Genomic DNA, 24665 nt, shown 5'->3' on the forward strand with positions numbered 1-24665 from the left:
TGGAACTTGGGCATGTATTTATGTAATTAATTGCAGACTTTAATCTTTGTTTTACCATTTTGTATTTTTCTGTGACACTTGTGAGCCCCCAAATGGCAGTACCTGTAAGTCAAAGGAGTCTATGACCACCAGATGTCCTTCTCGGAGTTCGCAGTCTTCTCTGGCTTCATCCCACGTACCCGCCTCATCAGAGAGGAGTATACGTTTATGACCAAACAAAATCCATTCAGCAGTACAAGTTCTGTCTGAGAGAAACAAGAACCATTTCAAAGCTGGTTTCCACTTAATGGTCAAACTCCACTTTGTTTCAATCAAAAAAATTGTTTTTGACAGCAAGTTGTCAACCTGCAAACCCACGCTCATGCTTTTAAAATGGACACCTATGATTCACAACCCCTTTCAGATGTGTGAGCAATTTGGACTTAGGCCTCTTAAGACGTAATAGGACAAAAATCCACATTTTATTTGTTTGTTTGTTTCCATGTAGCTAACCCATGGCATTAATTTTTAATTTCTTTTTCATGCCATAACCAATCAAAATATCTACACTGAAATGTTCCCAGACAAGACACCTGTTGACTGTGGACACGTTTTGCAGAACTGAGACGACAGATTAACATGCAGTCTGTTTTTATTGTCACCGTTCCTGTGGAGCCAGTTTTTCTGCACTGCTCACACTTACCCATGATTTCCAGCTTGTTACTCATGGCTGTCAAGCTATTCTTACAGGCCTGAAGATGCTGAGTCAGGCTGACCTTGATCGCAGAGAGGTCTGCAGCTGAACGCTGTTTGAATTCATAATCTGTAATCAATCAAAAGAAATTTGTGTTTATACCATGTTTGTAGAATTAGACACATGTGGTTCTTCTTTTAAGTGTTACGTCATCATCACACAGTATTCTCCATTTAAGAAGCCATGTCTTAAAAGTAATACCAGGCTTCTAAAGCAGAGGTGGCACATATGACTATAAAGTATAAAATCAGAAAAATACCATCTTTAGTTACATTTTTGAATGTGAACCAGACTTACGGTGGACACTCAAGCTGATGAGGAAAACCAGAAGGAAAAGACTCAGCAGCCCCAGACAGGCAACAAGAGCTCCATAAAATCTTTTGTCTGGGCTCCAAGAACCTGAGCAGAGTAAAACCAGTCAGTGGTCTGACAGAAGTAACAGAGGAACCCACAGCTCGGACCATTATTCTTACCATTCTGATTTGTTTCAGGCCTTGAACAAACAGATGTAAAACATTCAGCATTGGTTTGGATTTCCTCCATCATTTATAAGGTTTTCAACTGTCTCCTGTTGGATCAGCTCTGCAGCACAGACAGCATGGAAATGATCACAGTCTTACTGCTTGCAGCCTCTCAACACTTTAACTTCTACCTCAAAACCTCCACGGGGGGATCGGGGGATGACCCCTGATGTCCTTGTTGGTTTTTGGAAAGATAAAAACAGACTGAAAGACAGTTGAGGATGTTACCTTAAAAGCTTTGACCTTGGTGGAAATAGAAGACTTTTCCTGAGAAGACCACGGCGTGCCTTAACGTAGAGCGTGTGGTTACTATGGTAACAACGTTGTCATGGCTGTGCCTTTGATCTGTGTTGTCCTGGCTATCGTTCCTATCTCTGCTCTGAGCAGAGCAGTGTGCTGCACACACAGGCGAACTTAACCCAAACTTTGTACAAAGGGGCTCTCAGGATAAAGTCCAAATGTTGTCAGGTGCGTCTCACTCAGATACTTGCGTTATCACATACAAAGTCAGGGGAATTTCAGGATTTCAGTGCATGTGGGATTGAGGCTTATGCTCTGACAAAGGCTGTAAAAAAGCGGCACATTTTGACACCTTGGGAAGTGCCACTATCTGAGTAGACTGAGATGACTGCAAACTGTTGGAAGATGAATAAAAGGAGATGCAAAATGTGATGGACGTATTCGAAGTAATTTGTCTCAGTGGGAGGCTTTTAGCTGCGTTTCAACCAGAAACTTCTTCATACCAAGTGTGTCTCAAGTGTCTCGAGAGCATTTCCGCAACAAGGCCAAGGCCCCTGGAAGTTTAATAAAAGTTGTTCAGCACTGACTGGTTTACAGTGACTCTGAGAAAGCAGCTTTCTCTGGGGAAGAGCGCTTTCATGCACTTACACACTTAATTTAGCAGATGCAAAAGCAACAAAGTATTACAAAATAGCAGAAACAACAATACGAGGATCAATCAGATAAATCTGTTCCTTTCATGAATAGGGCTGATTGAAAAAGTTTCTTTCCCTAAATTATGTTATGCTTAATTTATACTGTGACACCAAATGTGACAGTAACACTATACAAATACATCATCACACTTGGTGTGATCAGCTCGCCGAAAAGAGCTGATACCTACATATCTATGACGAATCGTGGCAACGTTATCTCATGTCTCCCATACACCCGTTGCAGATTTGTTAGTTGCTAGTTCTATTTTTGTCAAGGTAGCTGTCAGCTGTGTGTGACTGCACGGCCTCCCTGCTACTTCCTCATTACAGCATAACATACAGTACAGCAGTAGATCAAAGACTGATTACATTCCATTTGAAATCCTTTATGTGAGATTAATTCTGTAGTAATCGCACATCTTCATGAATATACTTCCTTAATGATTAATCTTACTCATAAATGTTTCTTTTGCCCAATTTATCAAAAATAACCTTCATCAATATTCATTCAAATATTCATTCAAAAATCACCTAAAAAACAGTTTCAAAAGTAGAGCTGCTGCCCGTAAATTAATAAAGTACTAAGAAATATTAGAAAAGGTCCTATGAGAGAAAAATGAAGCAGCTTAAAATATGCAGCCTTCATAAAAACAGTGACATCTCACAACAGCAAAGTTTTCACACAACACAATAAGAAGTTGCGGGAAAAACAGCAGTTTTCTTAGAATAATACATTTAATAAGAGGAAGTGATCTTACAAAAAAAAAGGTGGTTAAAAAAATAACTGAGAAAGGAAGTTGATTTTATTTTGAAAGACAGGCAATTTAAGACTTTGCTGCGATGTCCTGAGAGTGCTGAGAGTCCCCCCTTTTTGAAAACAAGACCATTTGTCATGTCCCCTCACCTTGGACCTTATTATTGTCCTCCCTTTTTCACACACACACACACACACACACACACACTCAGCCCACAGTCTACCACTCACTCACACACCCATCCTCTCTCCACCCACTCTCACCTGCTCTGCATTCTCTGTAATCAGCCACAGTATTAATAGCCCTCACTCCCCCTCTGCTCTTGGATGTCTTTTGTATTTACTGGGCCTTGCTCATGTTCACTTAGCCTTGTTCGTGTTTAATTCTTCCAGTTGTCTCCAGTGTCTTTTTTTTTGAGTTTACTGTCCATTTTCTGTTGTGTAAATGTATTTTTTGCCTCCTGTGTGGTATAATTTTTACTTTGTCATGTTTTGTCATGTTGTCTCACAAAAAACCCCACTTGTGACCAACACTCCCCGTCCGTATTTGTGTTTGGGTCCTGTGGGGGAATAAAATAAATTTAGTCATATGGTTGGATAATTGGCAAACAGTCAAACAAGATGGGCTTATTGAAGAGGTCACAAAGAGGACAAGAAGTCACAGGTTGGGTCATGTTTAGAGGGCTGCTTAAGATCACAGTAGGCCCAAAGCAATGTAGTAGATAGTGAGTCCTGGCATCACAAGATCTACAAGAAGGTGCAATAAAAGGGTTTTATTGCTTCTCAACTGACATCTTCAGAGAACCTAGATAGGGACAAGAGTGATGACTGTCAACTCCGTGCACCTGGTTTCTTCATTCATGTTTTGTGAGGGTGGTTCCTTTCTTGGGTTTGCGTATAAATAGAAGGGTTTTGAGAGATACAAGTCAGAAGAAGACAATGACATCCATGTGTTCTTCTCCATTCCGGCATGTCTTAAACTGAGATGGTTCACGCTGAGTTCTGTCTACAATTCTTCCAAGAGGGAAAATTTCTATTACAGTCCACTCTTTAAACTAAATCTTTATTATCTTCCAAAGGTGAAGTCACAGAGTAGAGACAGTGGTAGTTTCAGATACACTGGTGTAATGCGTGTTCTATATACGTGGTGGTTAATTCACTCAACACAAAGAAAAGGCAGATGGAGACGGAGAACTTTCTTCCACAGTTCAGTCTTCTTTATTTATCTCCAACACACATTTTACTTCCTATTACACTCTCACCTGACATGCCAAAAACCAATCAGGAACCAGAATAACCTAAATTCATGCAAATGCAATTAAGGCACAGAGAATCAGATTCAGTCCACCAACGCAAACTCGAAAGTGGCAAACCAAATTATAAATGATTATTACTATGATATATAATAACTAAGAAAAAGATAAAAATTAGATCATGCAATTTAACTCAAATACACATTACACAGCTTCTTAACAAAACCTTACACTAGCAATAACAATAGAAGTGGAACAATAGAACAGTACCAGCTGAGGTCAAATAGAATGGATTAGAAGATACTAACATTAGATTAGAAAGCAAAGGTAGGAAGAGCGAGGGAAGCATTAGTCTGATTTGTGTGGGTTGCGGGTTCGCCTCCCCAACTGACCCCATCCTTTCTGCGTAGAGTTTGCATGTTCTGCCCGTGCTTTTGTGTGTTTCCTGCAGGTTCTCCGGTTTCCTCCCAGTCCAAATACATCCATGTTAGGTTTATTGGTGTGAATGGTTGTCTTTGTTTGTTTGTCTGTCTGTGTTGGCCCTGACATAGACTGGAGACATGTCCAGGGTGGACCCCGCCTCTTGGGGTGCATTGTAAGGTATTATAATAAAGTACATTATCTATTCATTTTGAATAGGGTGGCCAAAACATTAGAACCACCTCTTCTCCCGGCAGACTTCAATAATAAACAGAGAGTACGTTTCTGACAGTTTCTACTTAAAAACTGTGCCTGATCGCTGTATATCTCGACTTTCTTGCTACACTGTAAGAAATTATCTTAGAAGCAAGTTTGAACTCTGTAGATTCAACAGCTTATGAAACAGGTTTTGGGGTTTGGATTATATTTGTGCGTCTGGGATTCGCTCCAGCTCTTCTTGGGTTCTCATCCAGTAAGCATGAATCTGTGCCTGCTTGTGTTTGTTTTTATGTACATTGTTATTAAAGAAGCAATGGTAGGGGGCCTGGTGGCTCAGTGGTAGAACATTGGGTTGGGATGCAGAAAGCAGCGGGTTTGAATCTCACCCAAGCGTGGACAGCAAGAAGGGCTTTGGCATAAAAAAAAACACATGCCAACGTGCGGAACACATTCCGCTGTGATGAGCCTGAAGGGACAAGATAAAAGCTGTTGTTATTAAAGAAGTGATAGATGTAAATATCCCACAGACTGAGAGATGCTGAAAGGAGCGGACTGTGGCTAATAATAACAAAATGCACAGAAATTCAGTCTCCAATCTGTTACATGTAGGTAGTTTTTAGGGGATGATGCTGTGAGGAAAATGTGCAAAGGCTGTAACGTCAACAGCTGATGAGGAGTTAGTGGAGAGAAATATATGGCCTCTGCTGATTTTCCTTCAACTTTGGGCTGTGACACATCAAGTCGATGGCAAAAAACGAATGGTGACGAAGACCAAGTGATTCATTGCCAACATGTTATGCAGATTTCTCACAGATCCATCGCAGAGTGTTTTCACAGGACAGATCATTCCACTTGTGACCTTTGTTAAACATTTGTGCACAGTCTTCTCCAGATCCTGCAGCGTTATTGTTGGGCTCCCCCACATTCCAGTACCTCAAAAGTTAATGAACAAAACACATCACAATAGTCTTAGTATCTGACATAAACACAGATACTTTATGGCACTTGATGGTTTCCAAGTCACTGGTGTATCAAGTGTTATCTGCAGCAAAAATGGTACAGTCACAGCCAAACATGCAGAGTGTGTATGATCAGCCATTCTAACATCTCTATGATTCTCCACTCAAACACAATGCGGTTAAACTTTTATAACTTTTATAACAGACCCTATTTTGTCTGTGTTTCTTTCTTTACTCTGATTTAGGTAGTTGACCTCTTTCATTTCGAGTTTTGCTCCTTTTCAATAAAACACAGATGATCCACAAGGACGGCAGTGATCTCTTCATTTAAGCTGCAGTGTGTCAGTTGTTGGTAATTCCACATAAACTCTATACACAGGAGTATTTGAACTGAAGGACATTCATGTCTTACATCAAAGTCAGACGAGTTCCATCGACCCATTTCCACTTTCCTTCTTCATCTCTGTCACTCAAACCAATCCATATGTCCACGTTTGAAAATCCAGAGAGAAATTCCTGTTCAATGCAAACAAACAAAAGCTAGTTTTAACCACAATACACTACACTATTTTGTGCTATATGTGGGTAGAGATACAAAGACAGACTACACCAACTTTCAAACTGAGAAAAAATTCTGATTTCAAATTGACATCTACAATAACCAGAGCAGCTAAAAAGTTCATTCATAGAGTCATCATTCACAATTTAAAGGATGCATGTGGGTGGAAACATTGATGAAAGCAGGAAAGGTTTTCGCTCACAAGGTTTTCGCTTACAAGATTGTTATATATGTGTATAAAAATCACTCAAGTTTCTATTAAAACCAGATTCAAATATCCCAAACTATTCTCCTTTAAGTGTTTCCGACACAGGGATGACCTAGTGTCCTTTCAGCTTATCCCTTGTGGACAGAGTAAATTATGGTAAAACATGAAAGTAGTTAATAAAAAATACTGGTCAATGATCCCTGTTGTTAAGTGGAGCTGATGTTAACCGCTTTATGTGCTGACTGTCAGAAGTTTTTCATTCTCCTCATCACCTCTTCGTTCCACCTCCATCAGCCTCTGCCACCTCTTGTCTTCCGTTCCTCAGCTGGCAGCCATCACTCATTAATTGGTGAATATAAGAACTGTTAGTTTACCTTGTCCTTTGCCAGTGCGTCTTTAATGGTTCATGTTTGTTTGTCTCTCTCCTATGAGCGTCCTTTCCCTGATCACCAGCCTTTTTATAACTCCAATCCGTGAGTTAGTGCTTAATCGTCTTTCAGTCTGTGTATTAAAGTCTTGATAGTTCCTCTTTCACAGAGTGATTCTCTGTTTGTTGATCTGCTTGTTACTCCAGTGTTGAGCATTTTATATTAACATTGTAGTTTTTTCTAGTAGTTATTTCTCTGCTCCTCCATTCAACTAGCCTTTTTGTTTTCATAGCATCAGCGTTTTATGTTTCTGTTAGTATTATAGCAAAGCTTATTGCTTCCTGCCTTCTGTGTTGAATATTTTATGTTAGTTTGTGTTTGGTTGCCCTCCAAGCTCTGGTTTCAACTCCTGCATTTGAGTCCTTGTGTGTGTTGGGTGTTTATTGTTGTCCCTGACTTATACTGTATGTGAAAAGTCTTTGATGTCTGTCGTCCCTTAATCCTTGTTCAGTCGCACAAACATGGACACACAAACACACTCTACCTGTTCTGCTCTGCTGTTTATGATCACCAGATCTGCTCCTTTATTTTGACAGTCACTTCTTCCATTTATCCACGAATCAGACTTACTGGAGAGAAGATAGCAGGACCAGCTGAACATTGTCCATCCTGCAGGACAACTTTTCCCTGTAACATAAGACAATAGAGGTCAGTAAAGACAAACTCCATCTGTTGCCAGTGAAAACAGTCTGAGGTAAAACATGTATCTGGCATCACTAAGGTGTCATGTGCCTTGTCCCTCACTGTCCACACTCACTGCTCAAACTCTCAAGCCTGTCTCTGTCTTTAGTCATTTCAATGAGTCTGGCATCCAGCTGGTTCTTCTCTCTAGTCAGGGAGGACAGACTGGTCTTCAGCTGGTCTCTCTCTGCCGTCAGGGAGGACAAACCGGTCTTCAGCTGGTCTCTCTCTGCTGTCAGAGAAGACAAACTGGTCTTCAGCTGGTTTCTCTCTGCAGTGAGGGAGGACAGACTGGTCTTCAGCTGGTTTTTCTCTCCAGTCAGAGATGACACTTCTTTCTCACTGTCCTGGAGAAGCTCGGTCATGTTGGCTTTGACAGTGGAGAGTTCTGCTGCTGCACCACGTTCTGAGTTATGATCTGAAATAAAGAATGAGTGTGTGAAACACATGTACCATTATTAGACTATTCAAACTGTTTTTATTCAAAGCATATAAACCTATTTCTTACTGGTTCTATAGTTTCATTGGGAAATCAAGCAAATACAACTGATGTAGAAACAACACCAACAACTGCTAATGAAATACTTTGAATAGATTTGAATAGATTAAAATTTTGAAAAAAAAATTAAAATATAAAAAATGTTTGTCTGGTGCTGAATAGCTGCATAGATTATTCCTGTTTAAATTTGAACTTTGGCTAAAAATTGGCTAAAAGCCAATGTTTAATTTTAAATCTCTTATAAACATTTAAAAAATAAAGTAGCAATAAGAAACATGAACATATGAATCTTTAAAACTAAATGTGAAAATATTCGTTCTCATTTGTCTGGTTGTATTTTAGCTTCATATTTTATAGTCAATTATGTGTTTTTACATTTAAAACATTTTTTTCAGATTTAAAATCTAAAAACCAATATTAAACCTAAATTTGATCTTAAAACATCTTTCAGAATAGAATCATGTTCCTGAAAATCCAAAGTTGATTTAAATTCTAACTAATGAAAACCAGACTCACAGTGGACACCGAGGCTGATGAGTCCAACCAGCAGGAAAACACTGAGCAGCCCCAGACAGAGAACAGCAGCTCCATAAAACCTCCTCTCTGAGCTCCTGGGACCTGAACAGAGACAAGACCAGTGAACACAGTCAATGATGTGACAGTAAGACCAGATGATCATGTATATTTAGACACAGCTCAGTCTGCCACCCTGTGTCCTACCAAACATACAGTCAATGATTCATTAGTAATAACAGATGATAACAGATTCATTCTTCACTCTGTGTGTCAGCATCAATTCTGATTGAACATTCTCACCTGTCTGATTTGTTGAAGATCTCGAATGAACAGACTTGTCATATTCAACGTTGGCATATATTTGCTCCATTAATCATAAGGTGTTCAGCTCTGCAGCTTTGAATGCAGTTCATGTAAGTTATGAAAGTTGGTTTTACTGTTTGAGGAAGCTGAGCATCACAGGAAGTGACAAGTTTTGATGATCAAGGCGACTTAGGGTCACCAATTCACTTAACATGCATGTCTTTGGGTTGTGGGAGGAAACCGATGCAAGCACAGGGAGAAAGTGCAACTCAACACATAAAGGAGACTCGAACCCCCAGCCTTCAAGCTGTGAGGCACCACCGTGCTGCCCAATGCATAAAATGCAATAAAATACTATTTTAGACCATTGAACAACCACTGTTGTTTTAAAAGAAAATAAATGAAATAAGACCTAACAGAACACCAAGTTACACAGTTAATTTTGAGTTTTAATTGTGACTGGATGGCTGGATGTTTTTTTTAATTCAGACTAATTTTCACTGTAAATGAAACAGTGTTAGAAAAATATTTTCTTTATTTCAAAGCTGCATCATTTATTTGAACATGTCATCACTAAATAGAGTAACTCATAAAATTTTTGTGTTTTTTTTAAGGTTAATTTAACGGGAAACTTGTGGCCTAAACACAAATGAATGTCCCTTTTTCACTGTTGTTTGCACTTTCACTTAGTTGGTCAGTATGTGTGATAAGAAAAGAAACAAAGAGGACGAAGAAAAGATCGATGGCTGACTTAATGGATGTAAATGTATTTTACACAAAGTGTTTGATTGCTTTTAAATCCAACTTTTTTCTCTAAGCCTAACGTACAGTAGTTTTCTGTTTTCTGTAGAAATGCTTTGGTTTGCTACCTGTCCTCCCACAGTTCTTTATCATCCGCTTGGTGTGTCTCTGTACTAAGCTAGTACCTAAAAAAAGTTCTGCTCTGCTACAGAATGCTCATCTGCTACCTACTAGACTTTGCCATCTCCAGACACCCTTGTTCGTGGGAAACAGAGAGCGCCTCTAAAATAAAAAACATTCCTAATGAGGTTACAATTTGTGTCTTTAATGGACAAAATGTATAACTGTCACAGACAAGGAAAATGAATGATTCAATTGCAGAACTAGTGTGTAAACGGTGTGTAAACGGAGTCGGTCTGCCCAAAGCAGGAAGTCCTGGTTGTGGTTTTTTTCCCCACTGTCAACTGTCAACTGTCAACACAGCCACTGTTTTCCCCACTGTCAACAGAATACAACTAATATCTCTTGTGGAAATATCAGATATTGGCCAGCATACATACATAAAGTGGATTCACTTGTTACATTTGTATTATGTCATGGTTCCAGGAGGGTTAAATGTATTTGGGGGAGGGGCATAAAAAATGATTCAAGTATTAGAAAGCCACTGAATATTGACTTAGCAGTTATTATATTACATGCTGGTGTAGGTTTTATATCATAGAGATATGATGAGCAGGATCAGCAAAAGTGGTGACATCTAGTGGCACATGAAAACGTCTTTGTAGTGTCTCTTGTTTGACACAGGAGACACCAGTTCATGTCCTGCTTTTTACTGTAAGTAAATCACGCAGCAGTTTTAAGCTGCTCCATTTGTATATAGATAGTAAAGCTACTGTAAACCCACCATTATCCTACTGTCACATACTGTGTTTGATACCGTGTTATATACTGTGAAAATTAATAACAGGACATGTATTGTGGCATAACAGTAGATGTCGGCACCTCCACTGCCAGTATTTTATTTCACAGTAAAAGTCTTGACAGTGCTTCTTATGCCTGTAGCTCTTCATAAACCACATGGTTGATGGAAGCGTCGTTTTTTTTGACAGTCTGACAACTTTCAACGATGGCCCATAACATTAAAAATCCACAAATTACAGCAAAGCCCCAGTCCTGGAAAGAAAAAAGATCACATTTAACAATCATTTGTTCATTCACTGACAAAATAAAGAAACAAAGAATTTGCATTTGCACAAAGCAAAACAAAATGGCTTCTGCTAACCAGCAGGTAAAATCTCATACCACAATTATTAGGTCATTTAATCTACTAACATTAGATTAGAAAGTAGGAGACATCTGGCTTCAGTAGAACTGAAAAGGTAGGACGAGTGAGGGAAGCATCAGTCTGTAGTGTGTAGTGTTTGTTGTAACAGGGACTATGACTGTGGCTGCAAGAGACACAAGACAAGAGCAGCTACTGTCTCAGTTGTTTCACTTCTGGTTAGTTGATCACAGTGTGAGACTGATTTTTTTTTTTCTCTGGGGTGTTTTTCAGTGCGTTTAGTGTATTATTTCTAACTGCAACTGAACAACTTTGTTCAAATATTGTTAGGGACATTTCTGTCCTCCCAAAATATTGGCTACAAACATGTCAAGTTACCTAACTTTACACTACTACTCATTCACAATCACACACCGATGGAGGAGCTGCTATGCAGCAACTATGTTGGGGTTTAGTGTCTTGCTCAAGGACACTTCAACATGTGACCGGAGCAGCTGGGGATCAAGCCAACATCTCTGGGAATGGTGGATGACTGCTCTGCCTCCTATGCCACAGTCGCCCATGAAAGCACACATGTAAATAGCCTACTGAAGCTAGTGAGGGCAGCTAAGCTAAGGGCTGTCGAGGATTCTTATCTCAGCTATTAGTCAATATCGACTATTCCTGAAAATGGTTAACAGCTGAACAATGATGAAGCAAAATGAAAATTACTGATAATTCTCCTCAAACGCATTAAACCAAAGTAAGAATGTTTTGAAAATGTTACAAGAAGGTTGTGAGTTTGCGGCCTTCCTGTGTGGAACTTGCAAGTTCTCCTTTTGCTTGTGTGGGTTTCCTGTGGGTTCTCCAGTTTCCTCCCACAGTCCAAAAACATGTACTGTATGTTCGGTTAACTGGTCACTTTAAATTACCAGCCCATTCTCATTCCCAAGGCATCAAACAGTGCTGCTTTGTCCACTCCTTTCTGCGTTCCGTGCTGATGATGGGACCCACGTGCGTCGGTGATTGACGCTTGGAGCTTTGAGTGGAGTTGAATAAAAACCCAGACACTTCAATATTTGATGCGTAAGTCAGTAAAATAAAATGGGAAGTGAAAAAGTCTCATAGGGAGGTGGACAGGGTGGTGGACACAGGACTTTTCCACAGGCAACTGGAGTTGGACTCTAGATGATTGTTCAACAACATGGTGCACGTGTGTGCTGTTGTCACTGTTGGCAGCATTCTGTAGTTCACAACATGTTATGCTGCTTTCTCACAGATCCATCGCACAGTCTTTCCACAGAGCAGGTCATTCCACTTGTAACCTTTGTCGACTTGCAGTTGTGCACAGTCTTCTCCAGGTTCTGCAGCCCTATTATTGGGCTCCCCTTGATTCCAGTACCTAAAAAGTTAGTGAACAAAACACATCGTGATATTTTTAATATCTGACACAAACACAGATACTTTATGGCATTCGATGGTCTCAAGGTCACTGGCTTTTATCAAGTGTTATCTGCAGCAAACATTTGATGAGTGACACAGCAAAAACAGACAAACAGACAGGATGTATCATCAGCTATTTTAGCATTTAACAACTTTTCTAATTATTGTGTCTCTGTTTCTTTCTTTAGTCAGAGTTGGCCTCTTTCTGTCATTTAGGGTTTTAGTCTTTATTTTCTCACAGTAAAACAAAGACTGGGCAGCATGGTTAGCGTTTGCATCCCCTTTCTGTGTGCACTAGGTTTCCTCCAGGTCCCCCAACAGTCCAAAGACATGCATGCTAGGTTAATTGGTGACTCTAAATTGCCTGTAGGTGTGGATGCTTGTCTTTGTATGTCTCTTTGTCTCTTTCTGACATAGACTGTAGACCTGCCCAGCGTGTACTCTGCCTCTCGCCCAATGACAGCTGGGAATGGCTCCAGCCTCCAGTGACTGTACAGGTTAAGTGCTTGCAGATAATGGATGGATAGGGAACAAAAATGGCTCTGATCAGCTCTTTATTTAAGCTGCAGTGTGTCAGTTGTTGGTAATTCCACATAATCACTATACACAGGGGTATTTGAACTGAAGGACATTCATGTCTTACGTTAAAGTCAGTGGAGTTCCGTCGACCCATTTCCACTTCCCCTCTTCATCTCTGTCACTCAAACCAATCCACGTGTTCACGTTTGAGAATCCAGAGAGAAATTTCTGTTCAATATAAACAAATGAAAAACACTTTTATCTTGTAGTTTTAACCACAATACACTTAAATATATCTTTGTGTGGTAGAGATACAAAGTCAAGCAACAAAAGTTTTTAAACTACAACAAAAGTTGTGCATAAATATCTCATTTCAAATTAAGATCCACACTAACCAGACAAGCGGAAGGAATTTAAAGCCTTCCATTCATGATTTGATGGATGGATTAAACACATAAGTAGTCAAGCACATTCAATATACAGTAGTGAATAAAAGTCCACCTACACTCATCTTAAACATAACTGACAGCCCGTTCTCATTCCCGAGACACAAAAGCAACTTTGTGTTACATACTGACCCTTTGGGTCGCGGCGGTGATTGACGCTCGGAGCTTTCAGTGTAGCTAAGAAAATAAAAGAAATAAAAACTAAATAAAAACTATAAAGAGAAAAAGTCGGAGTTGTTCCCAGGGCTTCTAATAGTGGTGCTCCTGGAGCGTCCAGTGGTAATGGCAAAGGGTACCTGTGCCATCATGATGCACCAAAAGATGTACAAAGCACGTTTTTTCAAAAGATATTGGACTGAATGACTGGAATTATGACAATACAAACAGTCAATTCATGGGGTTTGTGATGCTCCGAAAAATGTCATATCCACTCTCTTCCAATAATTCTCTATTAGAAAAAATTATAATGGGCCAGTGTGTTTCATATGATCAAATGCAAAAGTGCTTAACGTCTTTCACGTACATTCGTCTTCTGTCCTCTGTGCCCACTGCAGTATTTATTTAGGGTCCTATGTGTGAATTGTTTAGTTGTTAGTGTGTCATTGTTCGTTCCAGCGTATTCTCCTCATCTTACTCGTCCTTTCCCTGACCACCAGCCTTTTAGGACTTAGATTCCTCCGCGTGAGCATTTTCTGTTCGTGTCGTCTGTTTCTGTGATAGTGATTTCGTTAACATATTTAGATTCCTCTTTTAGAGTGAATTTCTGTTTATAGATTAGCTTCCTCCTTGAGAAGGATTTTCTTGTTTATAGTGTTAAGTTTCATCAGTTTTCTCCTTCCGTCTATAGTGACACTATTTATGTTTCTGTTCTCCTTTTCTGCTGGCAAACAATTGTATACGAAGAACTCTTGTGAATAAAGTAGAATTGTTATTGCACCGTCGACACCTCTCGACTGCTGCTATTTTGCTCCGCTTGTTAGAGCTTTGCCCTACTTCACATCTTTTTCTGAGGAAAAAGTACTAAGCAGATGTTCCCAAAAGTCCACCCATGACAGCTGGTCTGACCTGAACCAATATCCTCTCTGAGTGGATTGGAAAGAGTCTACACCTATCAGTGACTTCTTCTGTTGTTCTCTCTCTCAGTTTGGACTTTCCCATTAACTGTGTGTTGGTCAATCCAATGCGTCCTACCAAACAAATCCTTTTTTAGCCCCCAGCTAATCTCTAACATCTCTAACAGCAAGTTAAAAAAGCCTTTGGCTTGTCAAATTAAAAGAGAATTTTGCAACTTTGAGGACCACTGATTTAATAATCTGAGTGGGTGTATTTCTCTCTTCAACGTAGTATGTAAAGCACACTCAGCCCCCAAGGCAATGATTAATAACTTTGTCCCTAACGGGAAAGACTTTATGTGACGGTTCCTTCATTTCATCATTTCTTACTCCTCATTCAGTCACACAGACGTGGACACACACACACACACACACACACACTCTACCTGTTCTTCTGCACTGTTTATTATCACCAGATCTGCTCTTTTATTTTGGCAGTCGCTTCTTCCATTTGTCCAAGAGTCCGACCTACTCGAGAGAATATAGCAGGAACCGCTGAACTGTGTCCATCCTGCAGGACAAGTTTTCCCTGTAACGTAAGACAGTAGACAATAGAAGTCAGTCAAGACAAACTCCATCTGTTGTCAAAGAAAGACAGTGTGAGGTAAAACATGCAAATGTGGCACAGAGGTGTTTTTAGTGTCTGACTCGTGTTTAGAATCACAGAAACATGACCTCAACATGTTAACATTAGTTTATTAACTAACACAAACATTGTTTGTGCAAACATAAGTTTGTCTAAATGGACTTGAATCTAATATGGAAAATACAGTTGAATTCAATCTTTATTTATATAGAGCTTTAAAAAACCACCAGGAGTTTTAAAGCTCCAAAGTGCTTTACAGCAGATTAACTGTCATGTGCCTTGTCCCTTACTGTCCACACTCACTGGTCAAATTCAGAAGTCTGTCTCGTTCTTTAGTCAGAGACGACAGTTCTTTCTCACAATTCTGGAGAATCTTAGTCATGTTGGCTTTAATAGTGAGGTGTTCTGCTGCACGTTCAGAGTTATGATCTGAAAATAAAGACACACAATTATCACTGTTAAAATATTAAACATAAAAACATTTGTAAAAACTTTTTTTTACTGGTTCCATATACTGTCATGGAAAATCAAGCAAATAAACTTAACCGCTGTGGAAACAAATCCAGCAACTGCTTTAGTGACTTTTGATGTGATAGTCTTTTACTCACATGAAATAGTTCACATCTGTTGTTGAAATTTAAGTGCAGGTGAAAAGCTGCATGAATTTTGAACTTTGTCTTTTTAGTCAATATTTTAATTTTATATCTCTTATAAAAGTTTCAAAATAAAGAAGCTATAACAAACAAGAACATTTGAATCCTTAAAACTAAATGTCAAAATGTTGGTCCCTGTTTGTCTTTTTGTACTTTTTGTATAGGTGTTTTTACAGTTAAAACAACATTTGTGCCAGATTTTAAATCTAAACGCACACATATTAAACCTAAACATAATTTTAAAAGTTTTGGCGTAGAACAATGTTCCGGAAAATCCCACGTTGATTTGTATTTTAACTCATAAAACCAGACTCACAGTGGACACCGAGGCTGATGAGTCCAACCAGCAGGAAAACACTGAGCAGCCCCAGACAGAGAACAGCAGCTCCATAAAACCTCCTCTCTGAGCTCCTGGGACCTGACACAGAGACAAGACCAGTGAACACAGTCAATGATGTGACAGTAAGACCAGATGATCATGTATATTTAGACACAGCTCAGTCTGCCACCCTGTGTCCTACCAAACATACAGTCACTGATTCATTAGTAATAACAGATGATAACAGATTCATTCTTCACTCTGTGTGTCAGCATCAATTCTGATTGAACATTCTCACCAGTCTGATTTGCTGAAGATCTCGAGTGAACAGACTTGGCATATTCAACGTTGACATATATTTCCTCCATTGGTCACAAGGTGGTCAACTCTGCAGCTTGGACTGCAGTTCATGTAAGTGAGAAAAGTGGTTTTAGTCTTTGAGGAAGTTGAGCTTTAGAGGAAGTGACAACACCCCATTACATTTCACATGTATCTGTCTCTCATGACAAGCAGAGACAAACATTCAATTTTAGACCGGTAACACTCATGCTGTTGTGTAACGATGATAAATCTAAGAAGAAGACCCATGATAACACCAGATTGACTAAATGTGACTGGATATTTCGCTTGATGTCATCAAGTTTAAATTTTCACTGCAAATAAAACAATGTCGGAAAAATCCTTCAGATGTACTTCAGATCAAAAATGTCCTGCAGGATGGAGAGAAGGATGATCAGCAGGAACATGCTCACAGCCCCTGTTATTAATTTAAGAAGCAAAACTAGTGTGATGCATTGTGTCTGAAGAGTGTACATGAGCCAAGTTCAAGATATTCTGCTCCAAAGCTGCTCCAGTTGTTTTATCTTCTTTTTTTTACTCCCACGAGATCTTGTTCAAACAGGTAAATAGAAGTGCCTTCAGATGACTGTAATGTGAATTGGCACTATATAAATGAAGTTGAATTGAATTGTATTTTATGCTTTTCTGATGACAGGAGACCCAAACTTGTGGCTAGGCTCGGGAATCCACATTCTATTTCTTCGAATAGAAACTTTAAAAGTTCAAAGTTTGTTGAAAAAAACAGGGTGGAGTTCTGTAAAATCCAGTTTAAAGTCCAGCGCAGCAACCAGAGTTGCTCTGAAACACCAGTAAATGTACCTTTCTTTTGTTGCTTTTTATTTTATTTTTTTAAATTTTTTTGTCCCGTGAGTTCAGCGTCGCCACAGCGGATCATTGTCCGCATGTTGATTTGGCACAGTTTTTACACCGGATGCCCTGCCTGACCCAACCCTCCCCAATTACTACCGGGCTTGGACCGGCACTGCACAGCTGGGGAGGGGAATGGACTGTTAGGGGTTCAGTGCCTTGCCCAGGGACACTTCGACATATAGCCGGGACCGGGGATCAAACCACTGACCCTGTTGTCCATGGACCAACTGAGCGTTTAAATCACTCCTCTCTTTGTCCTCAGACTTATGGAAAACATGGCTCATATGACGTCATATCTCCTGCACCTTAGAGGGATTTTCCCAAACCCCTCCGAAATCCCTGATTCTCTAAGAATGAACCTTGGTTTGCGTTGTTAGATGGACTGAAATGTGATGCTTCACCTATTCAACTATTTACTGTGTCTCCAACAGGATTTGGTTTGAGCTGCAAACTCTTTCACACCCAGAGAAAAATCACTTAAGGCTTTAATGTGGTTATACATTCAGAAAACCCTTAAAGGCTTAAGTGTGATTACATATTCCAAAGTTTCACACACACATGTAGTTATTGAAGTACGAATAAATGCACTTCTATTAAAAACACGCATATCAGAAAGAATTTTAGCCTTAGGTCTTAAAGGGTTAACTTCACCAAAGAAGAAACTCATGGCTGGGTTGGTTTGACTGGCTGCACTTTACCCCAACCCACAATATTCCCCTAAATCTGCCCCTTGTTCTTTAACTACCTAAACCAAACCAAAAGCATGTATTTTTTTGTGCCCAGACCAGACGACATTGCTGTGCATAATATTACATGATAATGACCTGCTGAGCCTACTATTATTATATGGACATCCAAAGCTGATGTCCAAAGATGTTGCTCTTAAGTTCTCTAACTTGGTCCCTAAGTATAAAAAGAACAGAAATGGAACAGGATCATGCTCCTATCTTACACCTAAGCAGCATGTCTTTGGACTGTGGGCCAACTGGGCCAAACTGGATTACCCAGAGGAAACCCAGGCGAGCACAGGAACAACATGCAAAGTCCAAACAAAAAGGCCACAGCCGACCAGGGCGTGAACCTGCAACCGTGCTGCCTCATATTCATACTTTAAATTATGGTTAGTTCAGGCAGTTGAGAAAACATTTAATTCAGACCAACACACATCAGAAAAAAGCCAGGACAACAAAAAATATAGCAAATTCAAAACAAGCATCTAACAAACCCTATAGAATTTACAGAGGATTATGTGCCTACAAATTACTAGTTAACTCTAAATATTAACTTACAAAACTACAAGTAAAGCTGTCACATAATTTTCATCTCTTTTTAATCCTTTTTGTTTGTTTTAATTGGGAGTGTGCCCATTTTCTCTTATTTCATCACATCCCTCTATAACCATTGTGATCATTTCAGGGTAATTTTTGGTTTTTGGTTGTTTTGTTTTTTGTTTTGTTTTTTCTCTTTTTGTGATTTTCAAACAAAAATAAACAGATCTGACACAGAAGCACTGACCCTGGGATATGCATCTGCATATTGTAATATTTCTTCTTCATAAGACCAAAGAAAAACATTCAACAAGATTATAATCATCCAAAACTATTTGATGGTATATTCTGAATCTTTTAGTGTTTAAACACTACTTCTCCTGCTCTTCTACAGCAGTTTAATCTGTTTGTCAAGTATTCTCACAAATGTGAGACAAGGCAAAGAGCACAGAGTAACACTTTATTCAAGAGTTAACAGAGAAAACAAAGAAGGTTCCATATATAATTAACACAAAAGCAAACAACCATTAGGAATAAGAGCAAAACACTAACTGGGGGAAGTTTGCTGAAAATATAACTAAAGCAGAGCAGCACACAGCTACGAAATCATCAGCAACACGTACATGTGGCCAAATGCTTGCTAAACATAACCAAGGAAACTAGGAAACACAAGAAAATGTTCTGTAAGTTTAAAGTTGGTCTGTTGTGTTTTTTACTGTGTTTTGCATCTACAGAAACACATTATCACGTGATGTTACCACAGAGAGATAAGTCTATAAATACCATGACAGAGTCGGTGAACACACACACACAAACACACACACACACACACTGAGTGGCATCAGCACATTTAGGCTTTTTTCTCGCAGATCCATTGCAGAGAATTTCCACAGGGCAGGTCATTCCACTTTCCATTGTAAGCTTTGATATGTGCACAGTCCTCTTCAATGTTTTGATTTCCCCCATTATCAGGCTGGCTCACATTCCACTGCCTGAATGAAACAATAAAGACAATATTGTAATTTTTGGACAAACACAGTTCTTATGTGACACTTGATTGTCTCTAGGTTGACGACTGGTGTTGTCAGCAGTAAAAATGACAGCAGTGGAACATTCAGAGTCAAACAGACAGGGTGTGTATCACATGCTGAGAGTCTCCACTTAGGTAAAGTGATTAACTGAGCAAAATGCCAAGTGTGACATTATTTCAACTTTTTTTTTCTTTACTCTGATTTAGTTGGTTGGCCCCTGTTGTTGCCTCCTGCACAATTTAGTTACACTAATGGGCCAATTTCATCCCATTATAATAACAACGGTTTTATTTGCACCAATGCTGCTCCATCTCATCCCATCTGAATGTCTTAGTGTACAGATGCATGTAGTCTAATGTTCCTACTGTGGCCCCCTGGGGACAAATAGTGTTTTTGACGTGTAAACTGCAGTGTTTCAGTTGTTATAATTCCACATAGACACATATACACGGGGATATTTGATATTTCAACCCAGTGAAGCACTTTTCTGTCTTACGTGTAAGATAGTGGAGTTCCATCGATCCATTTCCAGGTCTTTTCTTCTTCAGTGTCACTTAAACCAATCCATGTGTCCAGGTTTGAGAATCCAGAAGCAATGGTGGAATTGATGACAAATTTCTGTTCAACATAAACAAGACAAGTAAAATAATGTGTAATATCTGATCAGTTGAGATCCACCTTAAGCACATGAGCTGAAAACACTGGGCTTGAAATGAGGATTAGAACCAGAATCATTGCACATCATACATCTTTAAAGAAAACCTTTTCACATTTGGGGTTTCCTGACAAAAAGTGGCTCAAACTAGTACATACATGGTCCAAACATACAGCACACTTACTGTAACATTTGGCTAAATGTCCCTTAACAAGTGACTTTTAGTAGCCATCAAGCTTCTAGCAGAACTCAGGTTGAATATTTGACCACTCATCTTGGCAGATGTGTTGGAGCTGTCGGACCTGACATAAACATGTTATCATGGTTTTTGGACGAATAAAGGACCCAAAATGCAAGATGAGAGAGCATGTGATGAGTCACATTGTTTTAATTTGAAAGAACAAGAGTAACAAATGGTGCCCCCCTGAGGGGACTGCTGCCCCAGCTGCTGCTATGTAAATGTGTAAACTTGGCAACATGAACTCAGATTACTTCCATTTGTGTTAGAGAAAGCATTTTTGTACCCAGTGATGACTAAAGACTGTGGGCAGATCAGGGGCAGCTGAAGCCAACAGGTGAAGGTGGAAGCAGAGTCCAGAGACGGAATTCAGACACATTACTCCTTGTTCAGCCACACAAACATGGACACACACACACAAACACACACTACCTGTTCATCTTCACTGTTTATGACCATCAGATCTGCTCCTTTATTTTGACAGTCACTTTTTCCATTTGTCCAAGAATCAGACCTATTAGAGAGAAGATAGCAGGACCAGCTGAACTTTATCCATCCTGCAGGACAAGTTCTCTCTGTAACATAAGACAACAGAAGTCAGTCAAGACAAACTCCATCTGTTGTCAGTGAAAACAGTCTGAGGTAAAACATGCATCTGGTATCACTAAGGTGTCATGTGCCTTGTCCATCACTGTCCACACTCACTGCTCAAACTCTCAAGCTTGTCTCTGTCTTTAGTCATTTCAATGAGTCTGGCATCCAGCTGGTTCTTCTCTCTAGTCAGGGAGGACAGACTGGTCTTCAGCTGGTTTCTCTCTGCTGTCAGGGAGGACAAACTGGTCTTCAGCTGGTTTCTCTCTGCAGTGAGGGAAGACAGACTGGCATCCAGCTGGTCCTTCTCTCTAGTCAGGGAGGACAGACTGGTCTTCAGCTGGTCTCTCTCTGCTGTCAGGGAGGACAAACTGGTCTTCAGCTGGTTTCTCTCTGCAGTGAGGGAAGACAGACTGGCATCCAGCTGGTCCTTCTCTCTAGTCAGGGAGGACAGACTGGTCTTCAGCTGGTCTCTCTCTGCTGTCAGGGAGGACAAACTGGTCTTCAGCTGGTTTCTCTCTGCAGTGAGGGAAGACAGACTGGCATCCAGTTGGTCCTTCTGTCTAGTCAGGGAGGACAGACTGGTCTTCAGCTGGTTTTTCTCTTCAGTCAGAGATGACACTTCTTTCTCACTGTCCTGGAGAAGCTCGGTCATGTTGGCTTTGACAGTGGAGAGTTCTGGTGCTGCACCACATTCTGAGTTATGATCTGAAATAAAGAATGAGTGTGTGAAACACATGTACCATTATTAGACTATTCAAACTGTTAGATTCTTCCATGACTACAATAAACTAATGGTCACAATTTAAGAACCATGGATGAAATATCAAAATCCTTTTCCTTTAGACCTGGTTCTTTTTTTCCGCATCAAACAAAATGATAGACCTATCAGGTGTAGAAATTCAGGCCAAAACCAACAAGTGCTATAGTGACTTTTGAAGTTCCTGTTTGTCTGGTGCTGAATAGCTGCACAGATTATTCCTGTTTAAGTTAATATTGTGAAACACTACAAAAAAACTGATGTTCACAATTTAAGTACCCAGGATAAAAAAAAAAAATAATCTTTTCCTGTGGACCTGGTTGATCTTGCGAAAACACTGAACAAGAGTATTAAACACAGACTACAAACCCAACTGAACACTAGGAAAATAACTGAGCAAACAGGATGCAAAAACAGACCGAACACTGACTACAACGTGATAAACCATGAACCTAAATTAACACTCAGGAAACGACTAGAAAACAAAATAAGAAACGGACCAAGTCTAGACTACAAACAGAGAAACACCACGAACCTTAAATGAACAATTGGGACACAGAGTCCCAATTACAGGAGTCCAGATTACAAATAACACAGGTCAGGTAAATGAGCTAAATGTGTAGTCAGGAAGAGAAACGAAACGAACGCAAGGACTGATAACAGGAAAGTGGAGATAAGGCTACAAAATAAAAGTCCAGGAAAGGAAGTGGAGCTAAACGGCCAAATGTGAGATTTGGATCTTGACTAATGAAAACCAGACTCACAGTGGACACCGAGGATGATGAGTCCAACCAGCAGGAAAACACTGAGCAGCCCCAGACAGAGAACAGCAGCTCTATAAAACCCCCTCTCTGAGCTCCTGGGACCTGAACAGAGACAAGACCAGTGAACACAGTCAATGATGTGACAGTAAGACAAGATGATCATGTATATTTAGACACAGCTCAGTCTGCCACCCTGTGTCCTACCAAACAAACAGTCAATGATTCATTAGTAATAACAGATGATAACAGATTCATTCTTCACTCCGTGTGTCAGCATCAATTCTGATTGAACATTCTCACCTGTCTGATTTGTTGAAGATCTCGAGTGAACAGACGTGTCATATTCCATATTAATATATATTTCCTCCATTGATGAAGGTGGTCAGCTCTTACTAGAAGTTCAGCTCTGCAGCACTAACTGAAGTTCATTTAAGTGAAGAAAATGGGTTTAACTCTTTGGGGAAGCTGAGCTTCACAGGAAGTGACACGTTTTGATCATTATTTATCTACCAAGCAACATTATTATTAGACAAATTACACTAAATCTATGAAAAACTGAATCAGGAAGTTTCGTCTGTCTCTAATGACAAGAAGTCACTATTAGAGACAAACAAACAAATCAATAAAATCCATCCATCCATCATCTGTTCACACTTAACCTGTGTAAGGTCACAGGGGCCTGGAGCATATCTCAGCTGCCATGGGGTGAGAGGCAGGGTCCACCCTGGACAGGTCTCCAGTCTTTCTCAGGGCCGACAAAGAGAGACATACACAAACAGACAAACACTCACACTCACCTCATATCTACAGGCAATTCAGAGTCACCAGTTTAATTGACGTGCACGTCTTTGGGCTGTGGGAGGAAACCGACACAAGCACAGTGAAAACATGCAAACTCCACACAGAAAGGAGACTCCAACCCCCAGCCTTCAAGCTGTGAGGCACCACCGTGCTGCCCAATGCATAAAATGCAATAAAATACTTTAGACCTTTGAACAAACACTATTGATTTAAATGATAATAACTGAAAGAAAACTTAGGAGAACACTAAGTTACAAAGTTAATTAGGAGGTTTAACTGTGACTGGATGTCATTAAATGAACATCTTCACTGCAAATGAAAAAATTTATAAAACCTTTTTTTCAAACCTGCATCATTTATTTGAGCGTGTCAAGTAACAGGAAGAAGAAAAAGAGAAGAAGATTTTGCTCAAAGCCTAATGTACAGTAGTTTTCTGTTTTCTGTAGAAATGCTTTGGTTTGGAGGTTTTCTTTGGAGCATTATACGCATGTAAACCCAAATAAATTGACCCGACGCATAAAAGTACATTTGGAGTCACAAACAGTGTAGACAGCTACAAATATGGCCTTTCGGTTTTGTAACACACGGATTTGAACAAATATGTGTCCGGTACAACATCTTGCACTAGTTATATACTGTATGTGGTGAGCGAGAGAGTGGTGTTAAAATGATGCTGTACAGAAATGAAAGAATGACACTTCCTAAAAATTCAGCAAGTAAATGAACTAAACTGTTCAAATATCCACTAAAAGATTAAAAGATGATTTGCTGCAGCATTTTACCACCGTTTGATCAAAGTGAAACTGCAAACTGCCTGGATTGGTTTGACTTACAGAGACAGGGGGGTCCCCACCAAAATTGGGGGTCTACTGTACAAGTAAATGTGGCTGTAATTTCAATTTATCCAATTTTTTTAAACAAAACTTTTTCAAAGCACATCTTAAATGTGCTTTAAATAGGGGGAGGGGCATAAAGACCTTGTAAAACTGATTCATAAAGCCACTGAATATTGACTTAGCAGTTATCATATTACATGCTGGTGTAGGTTTTATATCATATAAATATTATGAGCAAGATCAGCCAAAGTGGTGACATCTAGTGGCACATGAAAACGTCTTTGTATTGTCTCTTGTTTGACACAGGAGACACCAGTTTGTGTCCTGCTTTTTACTGTAAGTCACTGCTGTTGCTTCAGTCACTTTTCTGTCAGTATTTTAACTCACCCCTGTGCTCTTAGCCTAAAGCGCTTACTGTGGAGGTTTTTGTGTTTTTGTGCTAAA

The 24665-nt window shown here is 39.7% G+C and overlaps 3 protein-coding genes across 4 annotated transcripts; all 3 read right to left on the reverse strand.

Moving 5' to 3' along the window:
* Window positions 1-6790: 6790 nt before the first annotated feature.
* LOC137132672 (CD209 antigen-like) lies at window positions 6791-8971 on the reverse strand. The gene is made up of 3 exons (XM_067515488.1): window positions 8686-8971; window positions 7747-8088; window positions 6791-7616 (listed from the first exon to the last, which is right to left on the reverse strand). The coding sequence occupies exons 1-3, from the start codon at window positions 8846-8848 to the stop codon at window positions 7426-7428; spliced, it is 696 nt and encodes a 231-aa protein (XP_067371589.1). The 5' UTR covers window positions 8849-8971; the 3' UTR covers window positions 6791-7425.
* A 1043-nt stretch (window positions 8972-10014) lies between these two features.
* On the reverse strand, window positions 10015-16478 carry LOC137132673 (CD209 antigen-like protein C). Its single transcript, XM_067515489.1, has 6 exons — window positions 16367-16478; window positions 16066-16167; window positions 15400-15525; window positions 14897-15039; window positions 13077-13180; window positions 10015-12392 (listed from the first exon to the last, which is right to left on the reverse strand). Exons 1-6 carry the CDS (start codon window positions 16434-16436, stop codon window positions 12251-12253), a joined length of 687 nt encoding a protein of 228 aa, XP_067371590.1. The 5' UTR covers window positions 16437-16478; the 3' UTR covers window positions 10015-12250.
* A 2196-nt stretch (window positions 16479-18674) lies between these two features.
* Window positions 18675-22762, reverse strand: LOC137132680 (CD209 antigen-like). 2 transcript variants are annotated; one of them, XM_067515494.1, is made up of 5 exons: window positions 22585-22762; window positions 21175-21768; window positions 20902-21044; window positions 20073-20194; window positions 18675-19537 (listed from the first exon to the last, which is right to left on the reverse strand). In XM_067515494.1, the coding sequence occupies exons 1-5, from the start codon at window positions 22745-22747 to the stop codon at window positions 19396-19398; spliced, it is 1164 nt and encodes a 387-aa protein (XP_067371595.1). In that variant the 5' UTR covers window positions 22748-22762; the 3' UTR covers window positions 18675-19395. The 2 variants fall into 2 exon arrangements, with proteins under 2 accessions (XP_067371595.1, XP_067371596.1); XM_067515495.1 differs by lacking the exon at window positions 22585-22762 and adding an exon at window positions 22356-22472 and having other exon boundaries at window positions 18685-19537.
* Between the last annotated feature and the right edge of the window lie 1903 nt (window positions 22763-24665).

The sequence above is a fragment of the Channa argus genome, chromosome 9 (genome assembly GCF_033026475.1).
Source record: "Channa argus isolate prfri chromosome 9, Channa argus male v1.0, whole genome shotgun sequence".
Classification (NCBI taxonomy): Eukaryota; Metazoa; Chordata; class Actinopteri; order Anabantiformes; family Channidae; genus Channa; species Channa argus.

What these genes read in the sequence shown, in the direction of transcription:
- LOC137132673 (XM_067515489.1), bottom strand. Translation starts at nt 16,436, where the DNA reads ATGGAGGAAATATATGTCAACGTTGAATATGCCAAGTCTGTTCACTCG. An exon ending in CATCAGCCTCGGTGTCCACT is followed by an intron (nt 15,526 to 16,065) that starts GTGAGTCTGGTT and finishes CTTTATTTTCAG; the next exon opens with ATCATAACTCTGAACGTGCA. An exon ending in GGAACTCCACTGACTTTAAC is followed by an intron (nt 12,393 to 13,076) that starts GTAAGACATGAA and finishes CTAACTTTTTAG; the next exon opens with GTACTGGAATCAAGGGGAGC.
- LOC137132672 (XM_067515488.1), bottom strand. Translation starts at nt 8,848, where the DNA reads ATGATCATCTGGTCTTACTGTCACATCATTGACTGTGTTCACTGGTCT. An exon ending in CATCAGCCTCGGTGTCCACT is followed by an intron (nt 8,089 to 8,685) that starts GTGAGTCTGGTT and finishes TCTTTATTTCAG; the next exon opens with ATCATAACTCAGAACGTGGT. An exon ending in CAGGCTTGAGAGTTTGAGCA is followed by an intron (nt 7,617 to 7,746) that starts GTGAGTGTGGAC and finishes CTTATGTTACAG; the next exon opens with GGAAAAGTTGTCCTGCAGGA.
- LOC137132680 (XM_067515494.1), bottom strand. Translation starts at nt 22,747, where the DNA reads ATGATCATCTTGTCTTACTGTCACATCATTGACTGTGTTCACTGGTCT. An exon ending in CAAGCTTGAGAGTTTGAGCA is followed by an intron (nt 21,045 to 21,174) that starts GTGAGTGTGGAC and finishes CTTATGTTACAG; the next exon opens with AGAGAACTTGTCCTGCAGGA. An exon ending in GGAACTCCACTATCTTACAC is followed by an intron (nt 19,538 to 20,072) that starts GTAAGACAGAAA and finishes TGTTTCATTCAG; the next exon opens with GCAGTGGAATGTGAGCCAGC.